Below are 23426 nucleotides of genomic sequence, written 5' to 3'. Positions count from 1 at the left end.
ACAACACCCTCTTGTGGTTAACAACACTTAGTCTTGATCACTCCACAAATTATACTCTGTCTTCTCATTTAAAACAGCACATGCAAAATATAGGGTACAAATATTAGAAAACAAAAATTACACAAGTGGAATGAACACTTTTTTTTATTCTCTTAGTGCAGTAAACAGCTTTCTTTTTCTCTTTATATATATACATATATTTGTGTGTTTGTGCATGTGTGTATAGATATATTAACACCGCATTATGAAATGGAAAAAACAAAATCACAAGACAGCTGGACATGCTTTTCAAGTAAACGCTATTGAAATGAAAACCAATAATAAATATACACACTCACACAAGAATTCTCAGTACCAAAACATTAAGGTTACCAAAAAGTTAATGGTAACAAAACAATAAATACAACAAACAAAAGTGGCTGTTATACAGTACATTATTTTTTTCTTTAAAAATATTAGCTCCCTCTCAGATTATACTCTGTTAAAAATAAATGTCCCTCAGCCATAATCGTGTGTAACAAACCTACAACCACTCTAGCAGGGACCAAACTCACATTAAGCTCAACAAATGTACCATTTTTTATTATTTTATGTGATCTTCCACTTTTTGCTAGAAGTTTAAAGGAACAGTTCACCCAAAAGATAATATTCTGTCATCTACTCACTCTCGTTTCTTTCTTAATTGTATGACTTATTTTTCTGTGGAACACAAAAGATGTTTTGCAGAATGTCCAAGCTGCTCTTTTGCACACAAAGAAAGGGAATGGGGGCAAGAGCTGTTAAGCTCCAAAAATGATTACCATGCACCATTAAAGTACCATAAAAGTAGTCCATCTTTCACCACATTACTGTGCATATTTTGTCAAAATGTAGTTATGACCAAAATTGGGGCTCTAAGACAACAATCTGTCCCTTTACAGACAGATTTGGCTCAACTATGCTCAGATTCAGAAAAAATCGTATGTGAAAGCTGCACTAATTACAAAATTCACACTAAAAGCGAAATACCTTGAAGCCAGTTTTCCCAGTTTCAGTGTTGGCACAGTAACTGGATTTTTCCTTTGTAGGGCAGCACAGCTCTCAAATCTTATGTTTTGTTATGTTTTCTTACATTCAAACATGGTGTGTCCAGAAAAAATAAATAAAAGTGTGATGTTAATGCTGATCGTTGACAAGCAAGAACCAATGATGTTTCATATTACTGATGTCAAACCTTATGTAACATCTTTAAAGGAATATTCCCGGTTTAAAACAAGTTATGCTCAATTAACAGCAATTGTGGCATAACATAAATTCCTACAAAACTAATTCTGGCTCATCCCTCGTTTCTTAAAAAGTAATAGTATAATCGTTTATTTAATAAAAAATAATGGAATTGAATGGGGCTTCAAAAGTATAGCCATAAGACAAACATTATACGTGTTCACATGATTTTAGTGTGATAAAAATCGCTAACTAACTTATATCTAAAACCGGGATTACAGGGTCCTGGTGTCATGGCAACAAAGTTGTAATATTGTATATAACACAGATAAGTTGCGTAAGCCATTTTAATTACACTAAAATCATGTTAACAGGTATAATGTTTACATCATGTTGCTATTCTTTTGAAACAAAGTGTATTTTAGTGTTTATAGACCGGCTCCATTAGCTTCCTTTAGAAGTGCCTTACGGTAACCGCAATTTTGAATTTTTGGAAAAAAAGAAAAAGAGGAATGCTTCGTAATTATTTTTTGTGGAAATCAACATTATGCCACAAATGCTACTGATTGAGCTTTACCTAAATTGAACCCAGAATTTTCCTTTAACATGCCATTTTTGAATGTGCACCAACACAAATGAGATTTGAAAGTTAGTAATGATAAAAGGCTACTTAAATTTCTATCTGTTCCTCACACAAAGCAATCATATGCTTTAAGACTTAGAGTATAGCTTTACGAGTCACACGGACTACTTTTATGGTCCTTTTTTTGTGGTTTTAGAAGCTTGAACGGCTCTGGTCACTATATGATTTTACTGTAAGAAAAAGAGCCGCTTAGAAATCTCAGCAAAAATGTCACCCTTTGTGTTCCATGAAAGAGTGACATGAGGGTGAATAAATGACAGAATCTTCATTTTTGGGTGAATATTATTTAAATGCAACAGAAATGTCTGACATCAAATGACAAATAACTTAAAGGTAAGGTAACATCTCTGGCAGCGGTCGAATGTTCAGTCTATCTTTGTTCCACACCGTGCAGGTTAGAAATTTTTTGCGCTGCTTTCCCGGCTTAAGAACTGTAGAGTGGCTCGCCCTCTGCACTACGTGACCTTAATTTGACTTCAGAAAAATAGACTTTGACCTGGTAAACATCTCAACGAATAATAATATTGCACAGTGGAGGGGGTGGAGGGGGGACCAGGGAGCTCTTGTACTCTTCTGTATGACATACAGAGCGGTCTTTAAAAGTACCTGAACTCTGAAGCTCTCAGAGGACACGCATCTAAAGATATTCAACCTCCGCTCCACTAGAGGGGACGAAAGAAATGGCAAGCTGTGAGCAGGGGAGTGTTTCAGAGTCATATGGGTCATGTACCAAGTCAGGGAATTCCTCAGAGTCTTAACATAGCAGCAGTGACTCATCATCACTTGTTTCTGTTTTCGCCATTGCCTCTAGACAAGCATCAGGGATCCTCGCTGTGTGGACTATTCCACAGTGTTCACAGGGGCCATCCCTGCCCACCAGCCGCCCTCTCAAAGAGACCACTGTGGAGACCAGGTGAGGCCCCAAGGCTTGCTCCAGGCCTGGTTCCAGCAGGGGCCTGGAACTCTCATCACTGTCCAGAGATCCGGCGTCTGAGATGGGAATAAGGAGCTCCACATCGTCCTCTTCCTCACCCCTGATGCCGACACCAGTGCAGGTTGCACTTCCCTGTTCCAGCTGACGCAGCGGGCTGTGATTTTGCCCTATGCTGCTCGATCCGCCATCCCCAGAGCGACCTAGGGAGAAGCGAATCCAGCGGAGGCTGCGGCTGACCCGGCTAAGAGCACTGCTGAAAGGGCTCCTCCCAGTAGAGGCAGAGGTACACGAAGGTCCGTTCACTCCCGAACTTTCTGAGATACTCTCAGAGATGCTGTTCTCACGGCTGACAAGTGGAGCGGAGCTGGCAGAGACAGACACAATGGCTTCCACCGCTGTAGTAGGGGGAGTTTTTTGTGGAAGCGGGGCCATTAGGCCTCCAACAGCTCCAGGGATATCCCTGCGGGGATGGTGCTCGCTCTCGGTATCTGTGTCATCGGAGTCCAGGGGCAGGAGTCCGCGGTGAGAGCAGAGTCGCTCCGGCTCAAGTGCTGTACCGCTGCCAGCAGGTCCCTCTTCAGTGTCCGCAGAAACCAGGGCTAAAGAACCAGACTGCCGCGAACGTGTGAAATTGAACAAGCGTCTCCAGATGTTACCATGGCGGCCCGTGGTGGGGAATCGGATTGAGGTGAAGCCCAGTTGAGAACGAACTGCCAGTCGGAGGTTTTCCAAAACAGATGCCTGAAAGAACAAAGAGGGAGTGTTATATTATGCTATACTAGAAAAGAAAGAACAGCAAATAATGCAGTAACAGAAGCCTGAAATGTTAAGGTCACATTAAAATCCATTAAAAATGAATCCTGAAGCAATAGTATCAAAATCTTTGACACTAAACGGACACATTTTGCTTTGGGGCACAAAAAATATTTATGCAATAAATGCAATGCATAACTGATTTTGGTTAACTTTTTTACGTAATGTTTTCACAACATTCTCCATTTAAACACATTTGAGCAATTCCACAAAAATGCCAACCATACCATGGAAAAATAAAGTTGAGCAAAGGCACGAACCCCCTTTTAAATAGTTCATTTAGATATATTACTGTTTTCTAGTACTATAATGGATTTATTTTAGGAAATGGCATAGTTTATCCACCTCACATGAGGGGTGCACCTTTTCTAAAACAACATTTTCAAACAGCCATATTTTATAATTGCCAAAGAGGGATCGAAGGACTCACTTTTTCACTTTAACAAAAATCATTTTCCAGTGAGACATGGTATTATCTGAAAAAGAATGCACACTTTGTCATAACAGTGCTTTTTTTTTTTTTTTTACATTAGAGCCACATTTAAGATGTCGCTGCATTTCAGTGCTGTATCACGTCCGTAACTTTTTAGAGGTTAAGTTCATATCACTCAAGCGATATTCATTAAAATAAGTTAAAACTTTCTGAACAAAGCTAACATATGTTGATGTAAAGTATTATGAACAAATGGTCTCCCTTCTTTACTTGAAACGCACTTTGTTAGTGTTTGGTAGTATTGCCTTTAAATTGTTAAACTTTTGTCAGATGTTTTGGGCAGCCTTCCACAAGCTTCTCACAATAAGTTGCTGGAATTTTGTCCCATTCCTCCAGACAGAACTGGTGAAACTGAGTCAGGTTTGTAAGCCTCCTTGCTCGCACACGCTTTTTCAGTTCTGCCCACAAATTTTCTATCAGATTGAGGTCAGGGCTTTGTGATGGCCACTCCAATACCTTGACTTTGTTGTCCTTAAGCCATTTTGCCACAAATATGGACGTATGATTGGGGTCATCATCCATTTGGAAGACTGATTTGCGACCAAGTTTTAACTTCCTGGCTGATGTCTTATTGAAACAACATATCAACATAATTTTCCTTCCTCATGATGCCATCTATTTTGTGAAGTGCACCAGTCCCTCCTGCAGCAAAGCACCCCCACAACATGATGCTGCCACCCCCATGCTTCATAGTTGGGATGGTGTCTTTCGGCTTGCAAGCCTCACCCTTTTTCCTCCAAACATAATGATGGTCATTATGGCCAAACAGTTCAATTTTGGTTTCATCAAACCAAAGAACTTTTCTCTAAAAAGTAAGATCTTTGTCCTCTGTCCATGAGACAGAATGTGTCTCCTTCCTGAGCGGTATGATGGCTGCGTGGTCCCATGGTGTTTATACTTGCGTACTATTGTTTGTACAGATGAATGCGATACCTTCAGGTGTTTGGAAAATGCTCCCAAGGATGAACCAGACTTGTGGAGGTCCACATTTTTTTTTTTCTGAAGTCTTGGCTGATTTCTTTCGATTTTCCCATGATGTCAAGCAAAGAGGCATGGAGTTTGAAGGTAGGCCTATACAGGACCTCCACAAGTCTGGTTCATCCTTGGGAGCATTTTCCAAACACCTGAAGGTATCGCATTCATCTGTACAAACAATAGTACGCAAGTATAAACACCATGGGACCATGCAGCCATCGTACCACTCAGGAAGGAGACACATTCTGTCTCCTAGAGATGAACGTAGTTTGGTGCGAAAAGTGCAAATCAATCCCAGAACAACAGCAAAGGACCATGTGAAGATGCTGAAGGAAACAGGGAGACAAGTATCTATATCCAAAGTAAAACAAGTCCTATATTGACATAACCTGAAAGGCTGCTCGGCAAGGAAGAAGCCACTGCTCCAAAACCACCATAAAAAAGCCAGACTACAGTTTGCAAGTGCACATGGGGACAAAGATCTTACTTTTTAGAGAAATTTCCTCTGGTCTGATGAAACCAAAATTGAACTGTTTGGCCATAATGACCATCATTATGTTTGGAGGAAAAAGGGTGAGGCTTGCAAGCCGAAGCACACCATCCCAACCGTGAATCATGGGAGTGGCAGCATCATGTTGTGGGGGTGCTTTGCTGCAGGAGGAACTAGTGGACTTCACAAAATAGATGGCATCATGAGAAAGGAAAATTGTGTGGATCAGCCAGGAAGTTAAAGCTTGGTCGCAAATGGGTCTTCCAAATGGACAATACCCCAAGCATACCTCCAAAGTTGTGGCAAAATGGCTTAAGGACAACAAAGTCAAGGTATTGGAGTGGCCATCACAAAGCCCTGACCTCAATCCGAAATTTGTGAGCAGAACTGAAAAAGCGTGTGTGAACAAGGAGGCCTACAAACCTGACTCCAGTTACACCAGTTCTGTCTGGAGGAATGGGCCAAAATTTCAGCAACTTATTGCGAGAAGCTTGTGGAAGGCTACCCAAAACGTTTGACACAAGTTAAACAATTTAAAGGCAATGCCACCAAATACTAACACAGTGTATGCAAACCTCTGACCCACTGGGAATGTGATGAAAGAAATAGAAGCTGAAATAAATAATTCTCTCTACTATTATTCTGACATTTCACATTCTTAAAATAAAGTAGTGATCCTAACTGACCTAAGACAGGGAATGTTTTCTATGATTAAATGTCAGGAATTGTGAAAAACTGAGTTTAAATGTATTTGGATAAGGTGTATGTAAATTTCTGACTTCAACTGTATATTCTTTTCCTGTCAAAATGCATTTATTTCCATCTTGCGAAAGAAAACAAAATATATATGTAACAATTTAATGCTTTATTAAAATTTTCCAAACATATCCTTCCACAGTATAAAGATAGAAATGCACAAAAATAGCATAAATTAAAGTAACATTAAACGGTTCATAATGTCTGAGTGGGAGTTTGACTAACTGAAAGAACTAGTCCCCACATAGGTTGCATTTTCATTGCAATGGGCATTAAATCTTAAACTCTCATCCTCCACAATATTAATTTGCCAGTAGACTGTGGTTATCTGCTTTGTTACAGCAATTGTGAAGCTTCATTCATGATTCGCGACAGGGCTGCAACGCCGGTGTCAAGTGCCTTTTTGAACTCCACATGAAAAGCGCTTGAAGACAAAAACTCATTCTGCATTTTGGTGAGTTAAGACTTGACGTGCTTCTGTGGTAATTAAAATGTGCCTTACTTAGGCAGAAAAATACTTGATTTCTATCACAAGTCTCATCTGGGCTTGTTTAAACATCAAATAGCATTAAGAGTTCCTTTCCCCATCATTGTATCACTGACACAGAAGCGCTGTTGTGTGTGTTTGTGATGTGAAGTGTAATGATGACTCCGGGCGGACACATCACAAAGGTTTGCCCTTCTAATCAGTGTTTATGCTGTATTAACAGTAATTGCATTAATCGTGATTTAAGAAAAATCAATGCGTTAATTCTGACAGATCTAATTGTAACATTCATAATTTAACCCTTTTGTATACAATGTATAGCATTCAATTATTTAAGTTTTTTTAATTAACAAAATACAGGAAATAATGGACTTTTTTATCTGCTTAATCATAAATAATTAAGGATTAATTATATATCAAAATAATCATATAATGCAGCCCTAAAATCAAGACTCCTTTGGACTAATTTGGTTAAAAACCAAATTATTTAGCTTCCATTACCTGATTTCCAGAGCAGACAGGAAAATCTTCCACTGGGGGGATCAGGCCCTGAGCAATTAGCTGTCCGTAAGAGGGAGGAGCTTCTCTTCTCAGTAACTCAGCTTCCACCCTGGAGAGCTGGGTCTCAAATGACCTGAAAAGGAACAAACCAATATCTTGGTAGTCCTCAAGGAAAGAAAGTCACAAAAGCAAGAATTGTAACCCTTTAACAATTATTTTTTATGCATCTGATCAGGGGTCAAGGTTTGGCATGTCAGCTTTGTCAGTTAGCCCCTGCTGGTAGATGCCGTAACTACACTAGGGTTGCCAACTTTTCGGCACACGAAAAGGCAATAAAGCATTCATCTCTAGTGACAGCCATTCAAAAGTAGCGGTGTATTCGGATAAAAAAAAAAAAATAAAAAATTGCAAGCAACTTAACCACAAATGTTTCATTTAACTATCGTAGATGATTTACTAGAGCCCCATTTTTGAAGGGGCTTTTCACGGTGTAATGTATTTTTCCTGCCTGTTGCAAGGAGTTCTAATATAGAGGGAACGGTCACATGGCATTTGTGGATCAGGTGATTCTATCTGATAAATTTGTGGAGATGGTTTTACTTCTGGTTGCCCAGCACTTCAAGTAAACGAAAGATTACTTTCTGGGTTTCTGCACTAACAAACTGATTAGCTATCTGCACAATTTTATGTGTGAAAATTCTGTATTTTTGCTTACCTGCGCTCAAACATCCTGAGTGAGTAGAGTTTGCAGGTGCAGCCTAGAGCAATCACCAGAAGCAGGCCGCAAATTAGACTTCCAATTACAGCGGCAGTGATGACTCTTGTGGGTACGATTACCGGGCAGCTCTCCTCATCGCTCCCATCCCCACAGTCATCTTGTGCATCACACACCCAGCTTTCAAACACACAGCGGTTGTTCTTGCAGTGGAAGTTCCCAGGCTGACAGAAAAAGCAATTCTTCTCATCTGAGCCATTCGGACAGCGGTTCTGGTAGTTGCAGCGGTCAGAGTGTGGGTAACAAGCGCCATTTCGCGAGCACGGGAACTCATCCTCCTGGCAGTTGCTGCAGTTGAGCTCATCCCGGCCATTGGGGCAGTGCCAGTAGCCGTCACAGCGCTGTTGCTCAGTGTAGCAGCCCCAGTTCCCTCCACATGGGATTTCCCATGGCAGGCAGAAGCCATCTACTTGATAAGTAACATTAAAGCCTCGAGCCGCGTTGATTTTGTCTGCGTAAAAATGGATCCGAAGCTGTCCTGATGATGAAACTACTGCAACGGGGGCTCGAGAGTCAAAGGCCGTCAGCACACGCAACAGACGCCTGGGGTTCTCCTCCAACCCATCATAGACTTTAACGTAGTCGCCATAGCCCGTGCCATCTAACTTAAAGTCCATAAAGCGTAGGATAACCTTTCGGTGGTCACCAGTATCAATCAGCCAGGTGCAATTACTACCAGGGGGATAGAAGTCAGGATAGTTGGGTGAACTGAAAGTGCCATAGAAGTTGCGCAGCCACTCGCCACAGGAGGGCACATCACAGTCAATCTCGTCACCCAGGTCCTGACAGTCAATGCTGCCATCGCATTTGAGGGACTCTGGCAGGCAGGTGTAGATGCGGGTGTAGCGTGAGAGGCAGGGGAATTGGTTGAAGGCGCAGGGCTGGAAGGAGAAGAATGCGGAGGGGTTAGGCTGCAGACATAGCTCCTCGTCCGAGTTATCCCCGCATTCATCCATGGTGTTGCACTTCCACGACTCCGGGATACACTTTCCATTAGTGCAATGGAATTGGTCCGGCTTGCAACTCACTTCCTCTGATTTCCCTACAAATTACAAACACATTTGTTCTATTTTATTGGAGATCTATTTTACAGGATGTTTAACAACATGAGCAACAGCAGAAAGCAAGTTTCCGGCAGCTTTAATAGACAAATGATATATACAGCATCACTATAGCACAGAATGGGATTGCTTCTCTGAGAATACTTTCTTGTACCGTAAGAAGTTCTCCAAATTATTAGCACTGCAATAACTAGAATTTTAAGTGGTGAACCACACCATGAACTTGCCACCATGAAGCTAGAGTGCTCTGGCTGGTTGCCAGGGCAGTACTGTGTGGTTGCTAGGGTGTTCTGAGTGGTTTTCAGCACGTTGCTCTGTGGTTGCTTCCTGGCCCAAGTCAAAAGAGCCTACCTCCAAGTCTTTTATTTCCTGGTCACTAGACATGGCTTGGGTCCCTTCTTTCAATGCCATAGATTTTATGGTATTTTTTCCCATTTTATCTTCTGCCAGGTGAAAATCGTACATCAAATTGCTTAGAAAATAAAGAGCACACCTCTCTGTGGCACAAATGGTGTATGATAAGTTAAGGTAATTGTGTATTCCTTTCCATCAAATGCTCCATCAGAGTTTTAAGGGGGTGTGGAACGAGTCGAGTATGTTTCAAATCAAGCAGATATACAGAGAAAAGGATTTCACAACTGGGCTTTCTACCCTACCATTGAAATCAATTAATTCACAGCATTCTTTGACACAGTGTAAACTATTGTGTAGGTGCCCTCATGCCCAAAATTTAATACTATAGCGGCTTCCATATGACTTGCGTGGGGGGGGTGTCAATGCCAGCGTCAAGCGCCGCTATTACCTCTACACGACAAGTGTTGTACAAAGCACCACAGATTCATTCATTCATTGAAAGTACAGTAATGAGGAGCTGATGCTTTACTGCTTGGACTTTAATTTATTCAGCAAGGCTGATGCAAGGCATGTGGTTTGTTGGAATACCTATCCCCAAGTTAAAGCAATAGTAATAGTGTCACTAATTACTTAAGCTTATCACATCTTTTTGGAAAGAACAGTGTCGAGCGTTTATGAAAAGCAGGTCGTTTTTTTAGTAACCAAATACAGCTTGAGGCAGAGAGCATGCACGTGAGTGTCCCATGGTAGCACCACACAGTGAGACAGCTACTCAAGTGCATCTTGATGCAGCCGTATCTTAAGGGATATAAAAAGCAAGTCCTACCTGTTATGTAAGAGAGCCTGAAGCCCTTTCCAGTCATGCTGTCATCAGAGTGGAACTTGATCCACACATGATCCTGTGAAGAGATGTATGGGGCCGGAATGGATGAGCCACACGCACGGTACCCATCCAGGTTCTTATAGGTTCCAATGGAGATCCAATCCAAACCACATCGGTGTGAGCTCTGAATCTCAAAGTCCTGGAAACTAAAAGAACCACCGATTTGTTAGTAAAGAAATGTTTAAAGTCATGTAGTAACCGCCCAGAGACATTAATACAATAAAAAAAGTCTCATTAAAAACGGACATTTTAAAACTGGTAGAATCTATTCCAAATGTGTGTCTCAAATTTAGCCAATCATCTTTATAAGAAAGGGTGCACATGGTTCTCAAAGGCAGACTTAGTGAGGTTGCTGTGTTTACCAGAAAAACACATCCTCTGGAAAAAAAATACCAATTGGGTCTATTTTTGTGCCATTACCATGGACACCATGTTTGGATAAAGACGCAAACAAATGCTCAGTCTGAGACAAGACCGAGCAGATGCAGAAACAAATATAGAAATTAAGTTAAAACTAGTTCAAAGAAGTGAGGTGGCAATTACTCTCTTTAAAAACAGATATACCATCCTTCCCACAAGCTGACACAGAATTCAAAATATCAAAATGTTGAAAAGCAATGACAAATATAAAAAGGAAACACATCTTTAGTGTTGTACATCTGTATCTATGAAAGCAGAATATTGTTTATAGCTCAAGCAAGAGTGCTTTAGTGTAGATGCTATGAAAGATGTTAGCTTGCCTTACTTTGCAAACAAATTCCACCACTGCAGAAAGTTACAGTAAATAAGGCCATAATTCAGCAAAGAGGGGTGGTTGAGCCTTAATTTACACATATCATGAATATGATGCTCACTACTATAAATATTTTCAGCTCTTGATTATGTTAGAGGAGTGGTGAATATTGTCTATATTGCAGTATTGTGTTGAGACGTTACCTGATGGTGATGATCTCTCCAGGGTTGGCCCTTATGTTCCAGCTGCAGTTGATGCGAGATGGGTACTCAAAGGGCCAGCCAGGGCTGGTTATCACTCCACTGGATGCCCTGATCTGCTCAGCCACATCTCCACAGGCTGTTGGCAACCACCCAAACAAAGGTTAGGACCACAAACACACATTTCAAACACATTCATGGTGATTCATACATAATGGCTCTGTTCCAAAACCTAGAGAGCTGCACTGTTGTCTACTGTCCACATAGCATCCTAACCGAAATACAACCTCTTATGTGACTTATTTGGATGCTATATATTGACAGCAACACCACGTTCCACACAAATACTCCTCCTAACGTGAAGCACACAGGAGACTTTACTCCCAATTGGCTGCAATGTTAGCATTGTGCTATGCTAACAACTACAGATGTGCCAGGGTGGTCGACTAATCGACTAGCCGTCTAACATCTGACTAGTCGATAGCTGGGTCGACTACTAGCGTATTTTTAGTGATGGTGGTTTTAATGGGAGGCACAATTCTCAAATTAGTTGAGACGCAACTTTTTAGAGAGCGTTTTTGTAATGATAGCTTGCTGTGCTTAACAGCGAATAACAGTAAGCACAGTAAAACCCTCTGCAAGAAGTTGTCTTTTTAATAATTTAAGACTACGTCCACATTAATCCAGATGAATTTAAAAACAAAAAAAATATCTTTTTTTTATTTTTATGTTTAATCCAGTGAAAACTAAGCTTTTCGAAAAAAGTATCTCAAGTGGATAAGTTTGAAAACACTGTATTTGCGTTGTAGTGTGGACTGGGAAAATGGAGATTTTCGAAAAAAATGACGTATTTGTTGTCATGTGATACATTCAAGATGGCGGCCCATGTTGTATTGGTGTTAAAGGGGTGGATTTACCCCAGTCTATTTGGTCTGATGATGAGTCGAATACATTCTCTAGCAATTGCTATAATCAAAATGTAATCATCGTCTTCTTACAATGTGCATTTATTCAGGTTATTTTATGATCATTAATGTTACAGGTCATTTGTGTATTTGACTCTGAGGGGTGACTGAGGGTCTGACCAATGTCAGGAATGCAGTAACAGTGCTTGCTCATTTAGCCAGGCTCCTGAAGAATATACATGCAAGTTGTAATTACTTCATTGGTCACTGATCAAATTAAGCAAAATTTTTATTGTGTTTAAGTTATAGGTCATTAATGTACCACATGTATTTACTGACACAAATGTATTAGAGCCTCTTATTGCTTCCTTTTCTTACTTAGTTTTGTGCAATAAGATGTTAGCCAATTTATTTGTTGAATACCCGTTAGTCATCATGATGCTGCACTTAGCACCCGTATCTCCCTCTGAAGCGTGTCTAATTGGAGTCACGTGAACATACGAAGTCTAATTATACGTTATAATTTGCACCGACTAGTTGACTAGTCGCTGTAACCACTTGACTGACTTGAAAATTGGTAGTTTTGCACATTCCTACTAACAATGCTGCCTTAGATTTTGGCAAAAGAGGTGTCTTAGAAGGCAGCATGAATAAAAATAAATCCTACTGTATGGAACAGGCTTGGTGTCTGTAGCATGACTATGAAACTAAATAGTCAACTCACCAGGTTTTGAAACAGAGCTAGAGTGTGAATTTATTGGTAAAAGAAATATTAACACCAAAACAGTAAATTATTATAAAGGCTTTGCATTTAAACCCAATAGTGTGGATTCACCTCATTTACGGATGTTTACAATTCAATGCTAAAAATAAAGCTGGTCTCTAATAGAAACAGAAACAGCAGGTAATCTTTCAGTTAACAGTTACCAAGGCAAGAGGAAACATGTGTGTTGAAATCGGAGCTAAATAGTGATCTTGCTTCTGCCTTACATTCCTTTGTCAAGAGCACATAGTGATCTGTGCTAAGACACATACAGCTGCCTAAAAACTGTTTCTGCACACTTTGAAGCTTTGATATTGTGTACAGTTGGTCCACAGAGATGATTAACAAAATGAATTACACTAACGGATGTAAAATAATCCTGAGATTAATAACCAGACTTACCGTTAGACATCCCTGATACATATACATTCTCACTGTGTTGTGAAGAAACTGCATTTCCTGCAAGAACAGAAAAAAATAACAAGTATTTCAAATAGAGATCGACCGATAGTGGATTTTGCAGATAGTGATGACTAAGGTGGTGTAAATGGCCGATAACTAATTAAATCGATTTAATTTAGATACTTGATGAATCTTACAAAATATTTCGGCACAGATTAATCGGTAAACAGATAGGGCTATGACACTACATATATGATGCTTCAGTGTTGCAGAAACTAATATGCGCAAATCTAGTCGGTAACACCTCAGCAGGGCTTTGAAAACCCAAGTAATAAGCAGAAACAACATGAAGTTGTTAAAGCAATTTTACCATGGCACAGCTTGTTACCAGTCTGACTCAGAACACTTCCTACATTTGTGAAGCATCTTAGCACAATTAAACCCCCACATTGATTTAAGACACATTGCTTACTGTTAAAATACACACGTAAGACTATTCTGACACTAATATTGGAATGGATATGAAAGATTATTCAAGAGAATAGACATCTCTATAGAATTGGTAAACTGTTAGGCCTATAGCATGTTATAACTTGCACCTAGTTTGTGAGCTTGCCAAAAACAGACCCATAGCTAAACGAAAAGAACAAGACTGATTGCAATGTCTTGTTGCAAATGTACTGAACATTTTAATTAAACCTGCATAACCCTCGGCTAATATAGGCAGGTCTCCAGACTAAAAAAAAACTTGGGAGCCATTGGCTCCTTAACTGCAACATTAAGGAGCCAAATGGCTGTTTTAGGTGCCAAATCATATAATTGCTCATATTAGATTGTTGTTCAGAAACAAGATAGAAAGCAGAAGAAAAGACAGCTGATAACCCATTAATCGGAGATTTAATAGAGTATAGTTGAGGAAATGCATACGTTTGCATTCCCCTTTTGTCTCATCAATGTTCACAACCCTTTCATAATTTATACAAATACAAGATACAACATATTTTTTAATTTAGTACTGCCCTTCAGAATCTATGTAAGCAGATATTTAGATATTTATTCTGTATAGTTTGCATATAGTAGTGTACTGTCTTCTTGAGCATCAATGAATGTTTGCGCCTTGTGTAATAGTCCCTCGATTGTCCTAAGTGTCAAAAAAATGGATCTCTCATATATATATATGCACACACACACTGTAAAAAAAATTGGCTGTGGTTGCCAGAATAATTATGTAAAAAATACAGTAAAAATGTAAACAACTTTACAGAACAACCTGTAAATTTTACAGTTTAAAACTGTTGTAATTTACATGACCACGATGGCACTAAAAAAAAAAAAGTTAAATTTACAGTAAAAAAAAACCCTCATAAACTTGATATTAGCCTACTGAAACTGTAAAAATCTGCTTTTTACTTTATAAGGTATTTGTTGTAACTACAGAAGAGCACATGATGACATGAAGTTCATCAATAGTGGCTCTTCCAGGAGCAATAACCAATAAACATGTAGAGACAGTGCTCAGTGTCACTCACACAAACACTAAACACCATCAGGGTAACACATGTGAAATTAAAATAATGTAATAAACATTAACTAAACTACATCCCAATGTACATAACTGATATTAAAAATAAGAAGAAACATAACTATTCCCATAAAATATAATGGGTCACGCAGGGAATTGTGGGAACGCCCGATTACTGCTTTATACTGTAATTTTAACAATAATTTGCTGTAAAAAGTAAATGTACTTTCTTGCTAAACGTGTAATTTTTTTTTTTTTACCATTCATTATACAGGAAAATCATACTTTTTCAATCTAAGAAATGTAATTTTTACAACATTTTATTGTAAAAACTAATGTATTGTCTTTTAAAATATATAAAAATGTTACTGTATATTTTACAGTTAATACTTGTTAATCAATTAACATTTTATTTCTGTAGCATTTTTACAGTCTTTTACTGTTAAAATTACAGACATTTTTTACAGTATATATAATGAATCTGATTCAAACTTCTAACCTGAGCTCCTGAGTTCAAACTCTCAGTTCTTTTCGGGCGATTCATGAAAAAGACCCGGTTCAAAAGAGTCATTTGTTCGACTCTCTCGCGCTGGGTTTGTTGTTGCGTGCGGTGCAGCGAGCTCGTCAGAAACAGAATGGGTGAAAAGTGGCGTGAGACACACTGGTGGTGTGCACTCTAAAGATGTATTCAATAACTCACAAGATGATATCTGACGAAACCACATATGAACACACACAACCCGACTGTCGCCAATGGCGACTAGATTCTAAATTATTGTCGCAATTAATTATTTTTGGTCGCAATTGTAACCATTTTAGTCGCAGTCTGGAGCCCTGATAGGGTTATATTGATAACCAGCATGTCTCATGGGTTTGAAAATAATACTTTTTAACCACTAATCTTGAAAAATACAGCTAGAAAATGCTGAAATAGATTCATTGTCAACCAAACAATTCAATGGGATTAAAAACAAGGCCTAATCTTGGTAAGCATATGGCCATCGACAACAGTGTGGTATATGTTGGGGTTTCCCTCACTTCTGTCTGCATGATGGAAACGGCCCACATGCAAACCTGACCACTGCCATACAACAAATGTACAACAACTGATGGACACAGCTGATTTTTCAGTTAATCTATATCAATAGGGCTGTTGTAATCTCACTAGTAACAGATCTGACAAATGGAACAGATGGATCTGTCCTTAAAGACCCTTTAAAAGCAATCCTGAATAACTGGAGTGCGATTAACAATCACATTTATCTAGCCTTTTTGAAATATTACCTTTAAACTGCCAAAGGGTGTAACATCAACTGTTTTGCACAAAGAGTGCATGATCATATGATCTTATCACAAGTTGTGGAAAGATCGAAAGAGTCCTGACAAAAACAAAAGTGAAAAGAAAAAACAGAACTCCCCAAAAACACTGATAATACAACTAACAGGAAAACAGCAGAAATCTGGAGGGGATAAAAATTAAAGTGAGAAAATGCTGAATTTGTTTTGTTTTCAGTCAAGATGACTTCTTGGGATTAAAATAACTTCTGTGTTCAATACAAGTCAAGATCAATCGACCGCATTTGTGGCACTGATCACAAAAATAATTTTTATTAGTCCTTTTATTAAAAAAAAAAAGAAGCAAACATTACAGTTAGCTACAGTGAGACACTTACAATGGAAGTGAATGGGGCCAAGGGGCCTATATCATGAAGCTAGTTGAACAAACTCAGGGCTACATGATTAGTTTTGAGTTGACAAAACCAATCCAATCAGGCTTAAAGGATTAGTTCACCCAAAAATGATAATTCTCTCATGATTTACTCATCTTTAAGCCATCCCGATGTGTAAGTCTTTCCTTCTCCAGCAGAACCGAAATGAAGATTTTTATAAGCACATTTCAGCTCTGTTTGTCCATTCAATGAAAGCGAATGGGTGCCATGACGCTGCTGGCTGTTTGATGGTCCAAAAATCATATTTAGGCAGCATATGAGTAATCCACACGACTCCAGTCGATCAATTATGGGGCTTTTCCACTGCACGGTACAGCTCGACTCGACTGTGCTCTTCTCACTATTTGGGGGTTTTCCACTGTGGATAGTACCTGGTACTTTTTTTTAGCACCACCTCGGTCAAGGTTCCAAGCGAGCCGAGCCGATACTAAATGTGACGTCAAAACCCTGCAGATCACTGATTGGTCAGAGAGAATCGCCACTACCAGCGTCACTGGATTTGCGACACGGGACATCAACCCGCTAGTTTTAAAGTTATCAACAGCGACAGCAATATCATTTGTTCACGCGACTTTCGAATTGTAAAAATAAATGTCTGTGCGCAAATTCACGCTGTGGTCAATAAACGAGGTGCAGACGTTCCTCTCGTTAGCGACGAATGAAACAACGCAAAACGAAAAGTCTTTCAGGAAGTGTCTCAGCTGTTGGCTGCACACGGCTACCACCGGACCTACCAACAGTGTAGGGAAAAGTAAAAAAAACTTAAGTGACTACAGAACCATCAAGGACCACAACAGCTGGAGTGGTTCAAAGAGAAGAAATGGAAGTGGTTCAACCAAATGGGCTAAGTGGTTCTATGGCAATAGACCAGCGAGCAATGGGAGGGAGAGTGCCCTGGACTCAGCGTTGTTGGAGTCCACGATGGAGGATGGTACGTTTTGTTACATTAACTCTATACTCTGCTTGAAAGCTTCACTTTATTTACTTGACCAGCCACTGGAAAGCTTGCTTCTAAAACAACCAGGCCAATTTAACTGTTACACTTGTGTAAAATCACCATGCAACAACTGCTTTATGCAGCACAATGAGCTAGTAGCTAACAGCTAGCGGACGTGTTATTGTTTATGGTCAGTAATGTTTGTGTCGCGTTTAAGATGATGTCACGGCAATAGAGGCAGCGCATCTATGACGATCAGCCTATAATCCCACCCACTTTGACGTGGCACTAAACTGCAGTGGAAAAGCAAGCTCAGAAAAGTAAAGCGAGCAAAGTCGAGTCGAACCGTAACCTGCAGTGGAAAAGTGCCATTAATGTCTTCAGAAGCAAATCGATAGGTTTGTGTAAGAAACGAATCGATAATTAAAAAGTTTTTAACTTTAAATCATTGCTTCCACCCACCGCTGTATTGCTGTTTGAAATGACCGAACTCTTGTGTGACGTTCGTTCCTCTGTTGCATACAAAGCGTGCGCTTCCGACTTCTCACGTGAACGCGCCATTGCGCTTACGACACGCGACAGCTCCGTGATGCGTCAACTGCTGGCAGGAAGCGTTTTTAATTAATGATTTATTTTTAACACAAATCTATCGATTTGCTTCAGAAGACATTCAATGATCGACTAGAGTTGTGTGGATTACTTCTATGCTGCCTAAATATGTCTTTTGGACCGTCAAATAGCCAGCAGCGTAATGTCACCCATTCGCTTTCATTGTATGGACAAACAGAGCTGAAATGTGCTTATAAAAATCTTCACTTCAGTTCTGCTGAAGAAGGAAAGTCTTACACATCTGGAATGGCTTAAAGGTGAGTAAATCACGAGAGGATTTTCATTTTTTGGGTGAACTATTCCTTTAATTGGTGCCATGATACTGCTCATCAACTTTGTCAACTCAGGCTTTGATCCTGAGTTTAAGATTAGTTCATGTGCGCATTCACATGAATGAGTGACGTTTGCATCAAACAGCCAATCGCGTAAAACATGGAGAGGGAGAGATATTCACTTTGCGTTGTCGCAAACTAAACTGAAACTTACCTGGCTAGCCACCTAAACCGGCTTCATGGTATAGGCCTCAGTTCATGAATGCTAAAATAAAAACTATTTTAAAAATATAGCCACAAGGCGTGAACAATATGCGTGTTAACATGATTTCTATGTTACAAAACTGCTTGCTAACTTTATCTGTGTAAAGTTATATGCACAACTGGGACTATCCACCTTTTTCCTACATTACTTCCATTGTCAAGTAAACACAGATGTTGTTGTGGCATTCGTCCATTCATTCTTTCATTGTGGTGTTGGGATTTTGAGGAGAGCCTGTTTGATTTCATGAGGACATACATCAATCACTGTATCAGTGTGTTACTGAACGATAATAAACGGCAAAAAAGTCATGAAGACAAAAGCGTGAACAAATCTGGCACGCTGTTTCTGCCAGATGAAGCTGAGATTTAATCTAAGCACAAATGCAACATTTCGAGCAAAATTATCGGTTGTTTTAGTGGAGTACCTGTGTTAGTTCTGCTTCAGATGTGTGTGCTTGTCATCTTGTCACACTGCATGTTCAAATCAGACAGACACACTGAGGAAGAGCTGTGAAGTTCCTTGGGTATGTAATCGCTTTTTCAAGTTTTCCTAATTGGACGGTTATTTCCTTTTAAATCCACATGTAAATTTAAACTTTTGTTCGGCGGGTGATTGCCTGGTGAGAGGTGGTGCTTCGCTGCCATCCGGGACGCATCAGGACGGTGTTTTTAAAGCTCAAATGTGAGGTGGTTTTTGACTACCTCTGTATGTGTTTTTGTGATCCAATCACAAAACATTTTGCACCCCGTCAACAACTATATTTAGTGCTGACCATCTGCGATCGGATCATCCAAATCCAATCTTATTTCCAGCTGTAAACAGGGTCTAAAATGACTGCAGCCAGAGCTACGGCTTCCGGCGGAAGTCCTACCCACATTCGTTTCCCCAGTAAGATCCCCAGGAAAAAGGTGGATAGGGTTTTGTTGTTATGACAACAAAGTTTTACTATTGAATTTAACTTTACACTTACAAGCTTAGCAAGCAATTTTAGCATACAGCATTCCTGTAGATCAACTGGTAGAGCATGGCGCTATCAACGCCAAGATCAAGGGTTCAATTTGTGTGTTCCCTGTGAACTGAAAAAATGCATACCTTGAATGCAATGTACGTCACTTTGGATAAAAGCCTCTGCCAAATGCATAAATGTAAATGTAGCGTTTATTGACTAGCCCCATTCACTTCCATTGTAAGCGCCTTGGTGTAACTGTAGTTTATATATATATATATATATATATAAAATTGAGGGACAAGTCAATATTATTTCTGTGGTTATCAACATTACACCATAAATATGCTGTTGACTGATCTCAAATTTTTTGTCCCCCACACTGACAGTCTGATCGGTAACTATTCACAATTAGTTATTTGAATCTATTGACTGCCCAAATTGTTTTATTTTTAGCCATAATTTCTGTTTTAAAGGTTTAACAAAACAAAATGGAAATGTTTCCTAGTACCCCATGGACCCTGCTTAAGTACCCCTGGGGTGCAAATACACCCCTGGTTGGGATTTACTGCTGTAGGGCTCCTGTAAACAAAAGAAGTCTTTGTTCCCTTCATTCACCCCGATCTCAAACACACAAGCCATGCCATCACATTTTACTCTAGATGTATAAACGTGTTGGTCTGAGAGTTTCACCGCAAATTTACATGGCATCAGTTAAATCAAATCCCATTTTAACCACAATGTCTGTGAATGAATACCAACAGACTATGTTCCCACAGAAGCACTACCACTGAATGCTTTACATCCCTACTCTGTTATTTCACAGCTATTATTTAGCATTTAGGAGATAGTATATCATACTATATACTTCAATTTGCTTATAACCAACAAGTATTTCATATATATATATATATATATATATATATATACACACACACACATACATACATTTGTGTGTGTATATACATATATATATATATATTACAGATACATACATATATTTATAGAGAGAGAGATCTCATTATATTTGAGTGTAAAATAGAGAAATGTAGTATCTTACCCATGACAATGAAGAGCAGATGTGTCCATAATACACAGATCTCCTTTAAGCTCAAAGTGAAGGCCATAATGGCTCTTAAACTATAAATGTGCTACGCTGTAGCTTTACTACCGTTATATTTTACACAAAATCTGAGTTTGTGTTGCTATTGATTAAACACTACCCGTCCAACATTTCCTTTATTTTAATATCTCTATCTCACTAAAACGCAAGTGTTACAGCTTGGTTTAAATGATAAGGAGAATATACCCGATTAAAAAATAAATAAAAACGATAATTTCCCGAAACTTAAAGCACAAACCAGTCTTAGCAGACACAGTTCACAACAAAGGAGCCGCTAATGCTAACGGGCTAATGCTAATGTCAACCTACACATCTAATCTACTAATATCAAACCCACCGACCGAATTAATGCAACTACGAGGCGAAATGTCGATTTAACTAATTAATAAGGTCGTTAAACCATTTCTGATGTCCATCGCGGGTATATTTAAAAAATAAAATGACTAAAGGCACCAGTGTTTGACTAGCCGGTTGTGCTAGCGCTTTTGTTGTTGGCTATCGAGCTCCTGTAAAACACACACAAACAGTGTCCTTAAAAATCCTGAGACGAGATCAACACTAATCTATCGATGATCCGCCGTGAAAGCGCTAATTCCAAGAGTTTAAATGTGTTAAAGAGCCCTAATCCAGACAAATTTAGCCACACACTGATCTACAGCATGATGGCACTCACTGATACCTGATCAATAAACACTGAATATAATATTATCAGGCCTGCTCGTCCGCTTGTCTGACTGTAATGCACAAACAAACACAATGAATTTTGGCCTTTCCGTTCGCTCGTGTGTTGTTGCAGCCGGGTATTTACCACCACAAACCGCCCCTTCTCTCCACCCCTTACACACACACACACCCACACACACTTACTTTCTTCAACAATGCTTTATTTGCATGACCTTACAGGAGATTACAGTTTGTCAAAGCATTATTCTAGGACTTGCATATACAGGACTAGTTGACATGTAGCCTGACATGTCCATGAACTTTATTTTTATCAACATCAATATTTTAGCTTAACATTTATATGAATGAAAAAGGGAAAGTTTGAATGTATATTTAAGTTGCTGTAACTGGTCACCATTTTTTTTTTTTTTTAGTCAGGGATCTCCATTTTTCTGGGATGAGGACCCCTTAGTGGATATATAGCAGGGCAGGGCCCCATTATACCCTCCTGAGACCAGAGCGTGACTGCTGTGTGTATTTTCCATTCCCCTTTTTTTATGTGTAATATTTAGCCGCTTACAAACATGCCAAAAAAAGACAAAATGGTTTTCCTAAAAATGTATGTCCACATATGTGGATAGCGGAACTAAGTTGTGAAATTTTAATACATAAAAAAGATATAGAAATCTGATATATTTTATATATTTATTTATTTATTGTTGTGAAATTTTAATACATAAAAAAGATATAGAAATCTTATATATTTTATATATTTATTTATTTATTATCAAATTGTTTGTTTCCAGCAGTGTTGGTTGTTCATGTTTTTGAGAAATTACATCAGAAATGAGCATAGATCATTCTGATTCAAAGTAATGGCCAGCATCATCCAATCACTGCTAAAATTATACATTATAAATTCTGAATCTATGTACTGATTATCATTGTCCCATGTCTGCCAAACATGTTGAGTGGTCCAAACATCATCTGCAGCCTGAAACTGAACTTTTGACTGGATTTTAGGAGTGAATGCACTTGGCTGCATAGGAGAGCTATTGGATGCTCCCTTGCTCCCTAGTGAGGGAATGACTTAACCTCCAGTATGCTGTCTGTCTTCACTGGTCTCAGAACAGTTTAAAATGCACTTTATATTCATCGTAACTCCATATAAAGCCTCTGAAAGCAAAATTTTTCAGCTTTTGGATGCATCAATTTATTCTCTATGTGATAATGCACAGTAAATATAGGATATCTTAAGGAAAATGAGGCTATAGTCCACATACGAGGTCATCGTGTTTAACAGCATGCCGTTCCGCGATAAACTGATGGAATTTTTTAAATGGCATATCGGATGAAACTAGAGACTCTAATCTTTTGACTCAAACAGGTTTTAATGTAAAAACTTAATGAAGTTTCTTACCAGATGTAGTTTTGTTGCCGTTTCTCCTAAAGACAAACTCAGATGAGATCGGCGCCATGTTGTTTGGTCACATGACTCCGTACATCAAAAGTTTAACCCTTTCATGACAGCACAGAGTCTCCTGAACTGAGATCAGTAGGGTTAAATTAAATTAAATTATGCATAGCCTATAGTGAAGCCAAAATGTAATCTTCACGCTCGTGGACGCGGGTTCTCGGGAGAATAAATTTTTTGCACAGAAACAATTAAACATTTAGCTGAACTTTTGCTTCCTAAATCTGGCTTTGGTTAAAGTTAACAATATTGTATTTTTTACCCACAAAAAATAGTTTGAGATCAAACAATAATTGGCAGGCTGCCTGCAGTACTGCCGCAAACCTCCTAAGGGTCACAAACCCTCTGATGAACAACACTGTTTTAAGTTATTTACAATTTTTAATAACCTTTTTGCTTTCAATGATTCATTTCAAATGGTTTTGTGGTGTGTCAAATTAATTTCTTAATTCAAATATTCTAAGAAGTCACTCAGTAAAAGGAATAGTTCACCCAAAAATGAAAATTCTTTCAT

General features: G+C 39.0%; 1 protein-coding gene across 3 annotated transcripts; it reads right to left on the bottom strand.

Annotated features, from left to right (window-relative positions):
* Positions 1 to 126: 126 nt before the first annotated feature.
* lrp12 (low density lipoprotein receptor-related protein 12) lies at positions 127 to 22298 on the bottom strand. Of its 3 annotated transcripts, none has more exons than XM_051670298.1 (7): positions 20713 to 22298; positions 13372 to 13428; positions 11305 to 11440; positions 10312 to 10514; positions 8011 to 9112; positions 7296 to 7428; positions 127 to 3521 (listed from the first exon to the last, which is right to left on the bottom strand). In XM_051670298.1, exons 1-7 carry the CDS (start codon positions 20777 to 20779, stop codon positions 2601 to 2603), a joined length of 2619 nt encoding a protein of 872 aa, XP_051526258.1. In that variant the 5' UTR covers positions 20780 to 22298; the 3' UTR covers positions 127 to 2600. The 3 variants fall into 3 exon arrangements, with proteins under 3 accessions (XP_051526258.1, XP_051526259.1, XP_051526260.1); XM_051670299.1 differs by lacking the exon at positions 20713 to 22298 and adding an exon at positions 19131 to 20202; XM_051670300.1 differs by lacking the exon at positions 20713 to 22298 and having other exon boundaries at positions 13368 to 13425.
* Between the last annotated feature and the right edge of the window lie 1128 nt (positions 22299 to 23426).

The sequence above is a fragment of the Myxocyprinus asiaticus genome, chromosome 34, assembly GCF_019703515.2.
Source record: "Myxocyprinus asiaticus isolate MX2 ecotype Aquarium Trade chromosome 34, UBuf_Myxa_2, whole genome shotgun sequence".
Lineage (NCBI taxonomy): Eukaryota > Metazoa > Chordata > Actinopteri > Cypriniformes > Catostomidae > Myxocyprinus > Myxocyprinus asiaticus.
The sequence above is the reverse complement of the archived record's forward strand: the minus strand, read 5'-3'. Positions and strand labels throughout refer to the sequence as shown.

Bases quoted from the DNA above. Each gene is read 5' to 3' on its own strand.
- lrp12 (XM_051670298.1), bottom strand. From the start codon at position 20,779: ATGGCCTTCACTTTGAGCTTAAAGGAGATCTGTGTATTATGGACACAT. The intron at 11,441-13,371 runs GTAAGTCTGGTT...GGTTGCCAACAG, and splicing joins TGTATCAGGGATGTCTAACG to CCTGTGGAGATGTGGCTGAG. The intron at 9,113-10,311 runs GTAGGACTTGCT...TGTAATTTGTAG, and splicing joins CAGGCTCTCTTACATAACAG to GGAAATCAGAGGAAGTGAGT.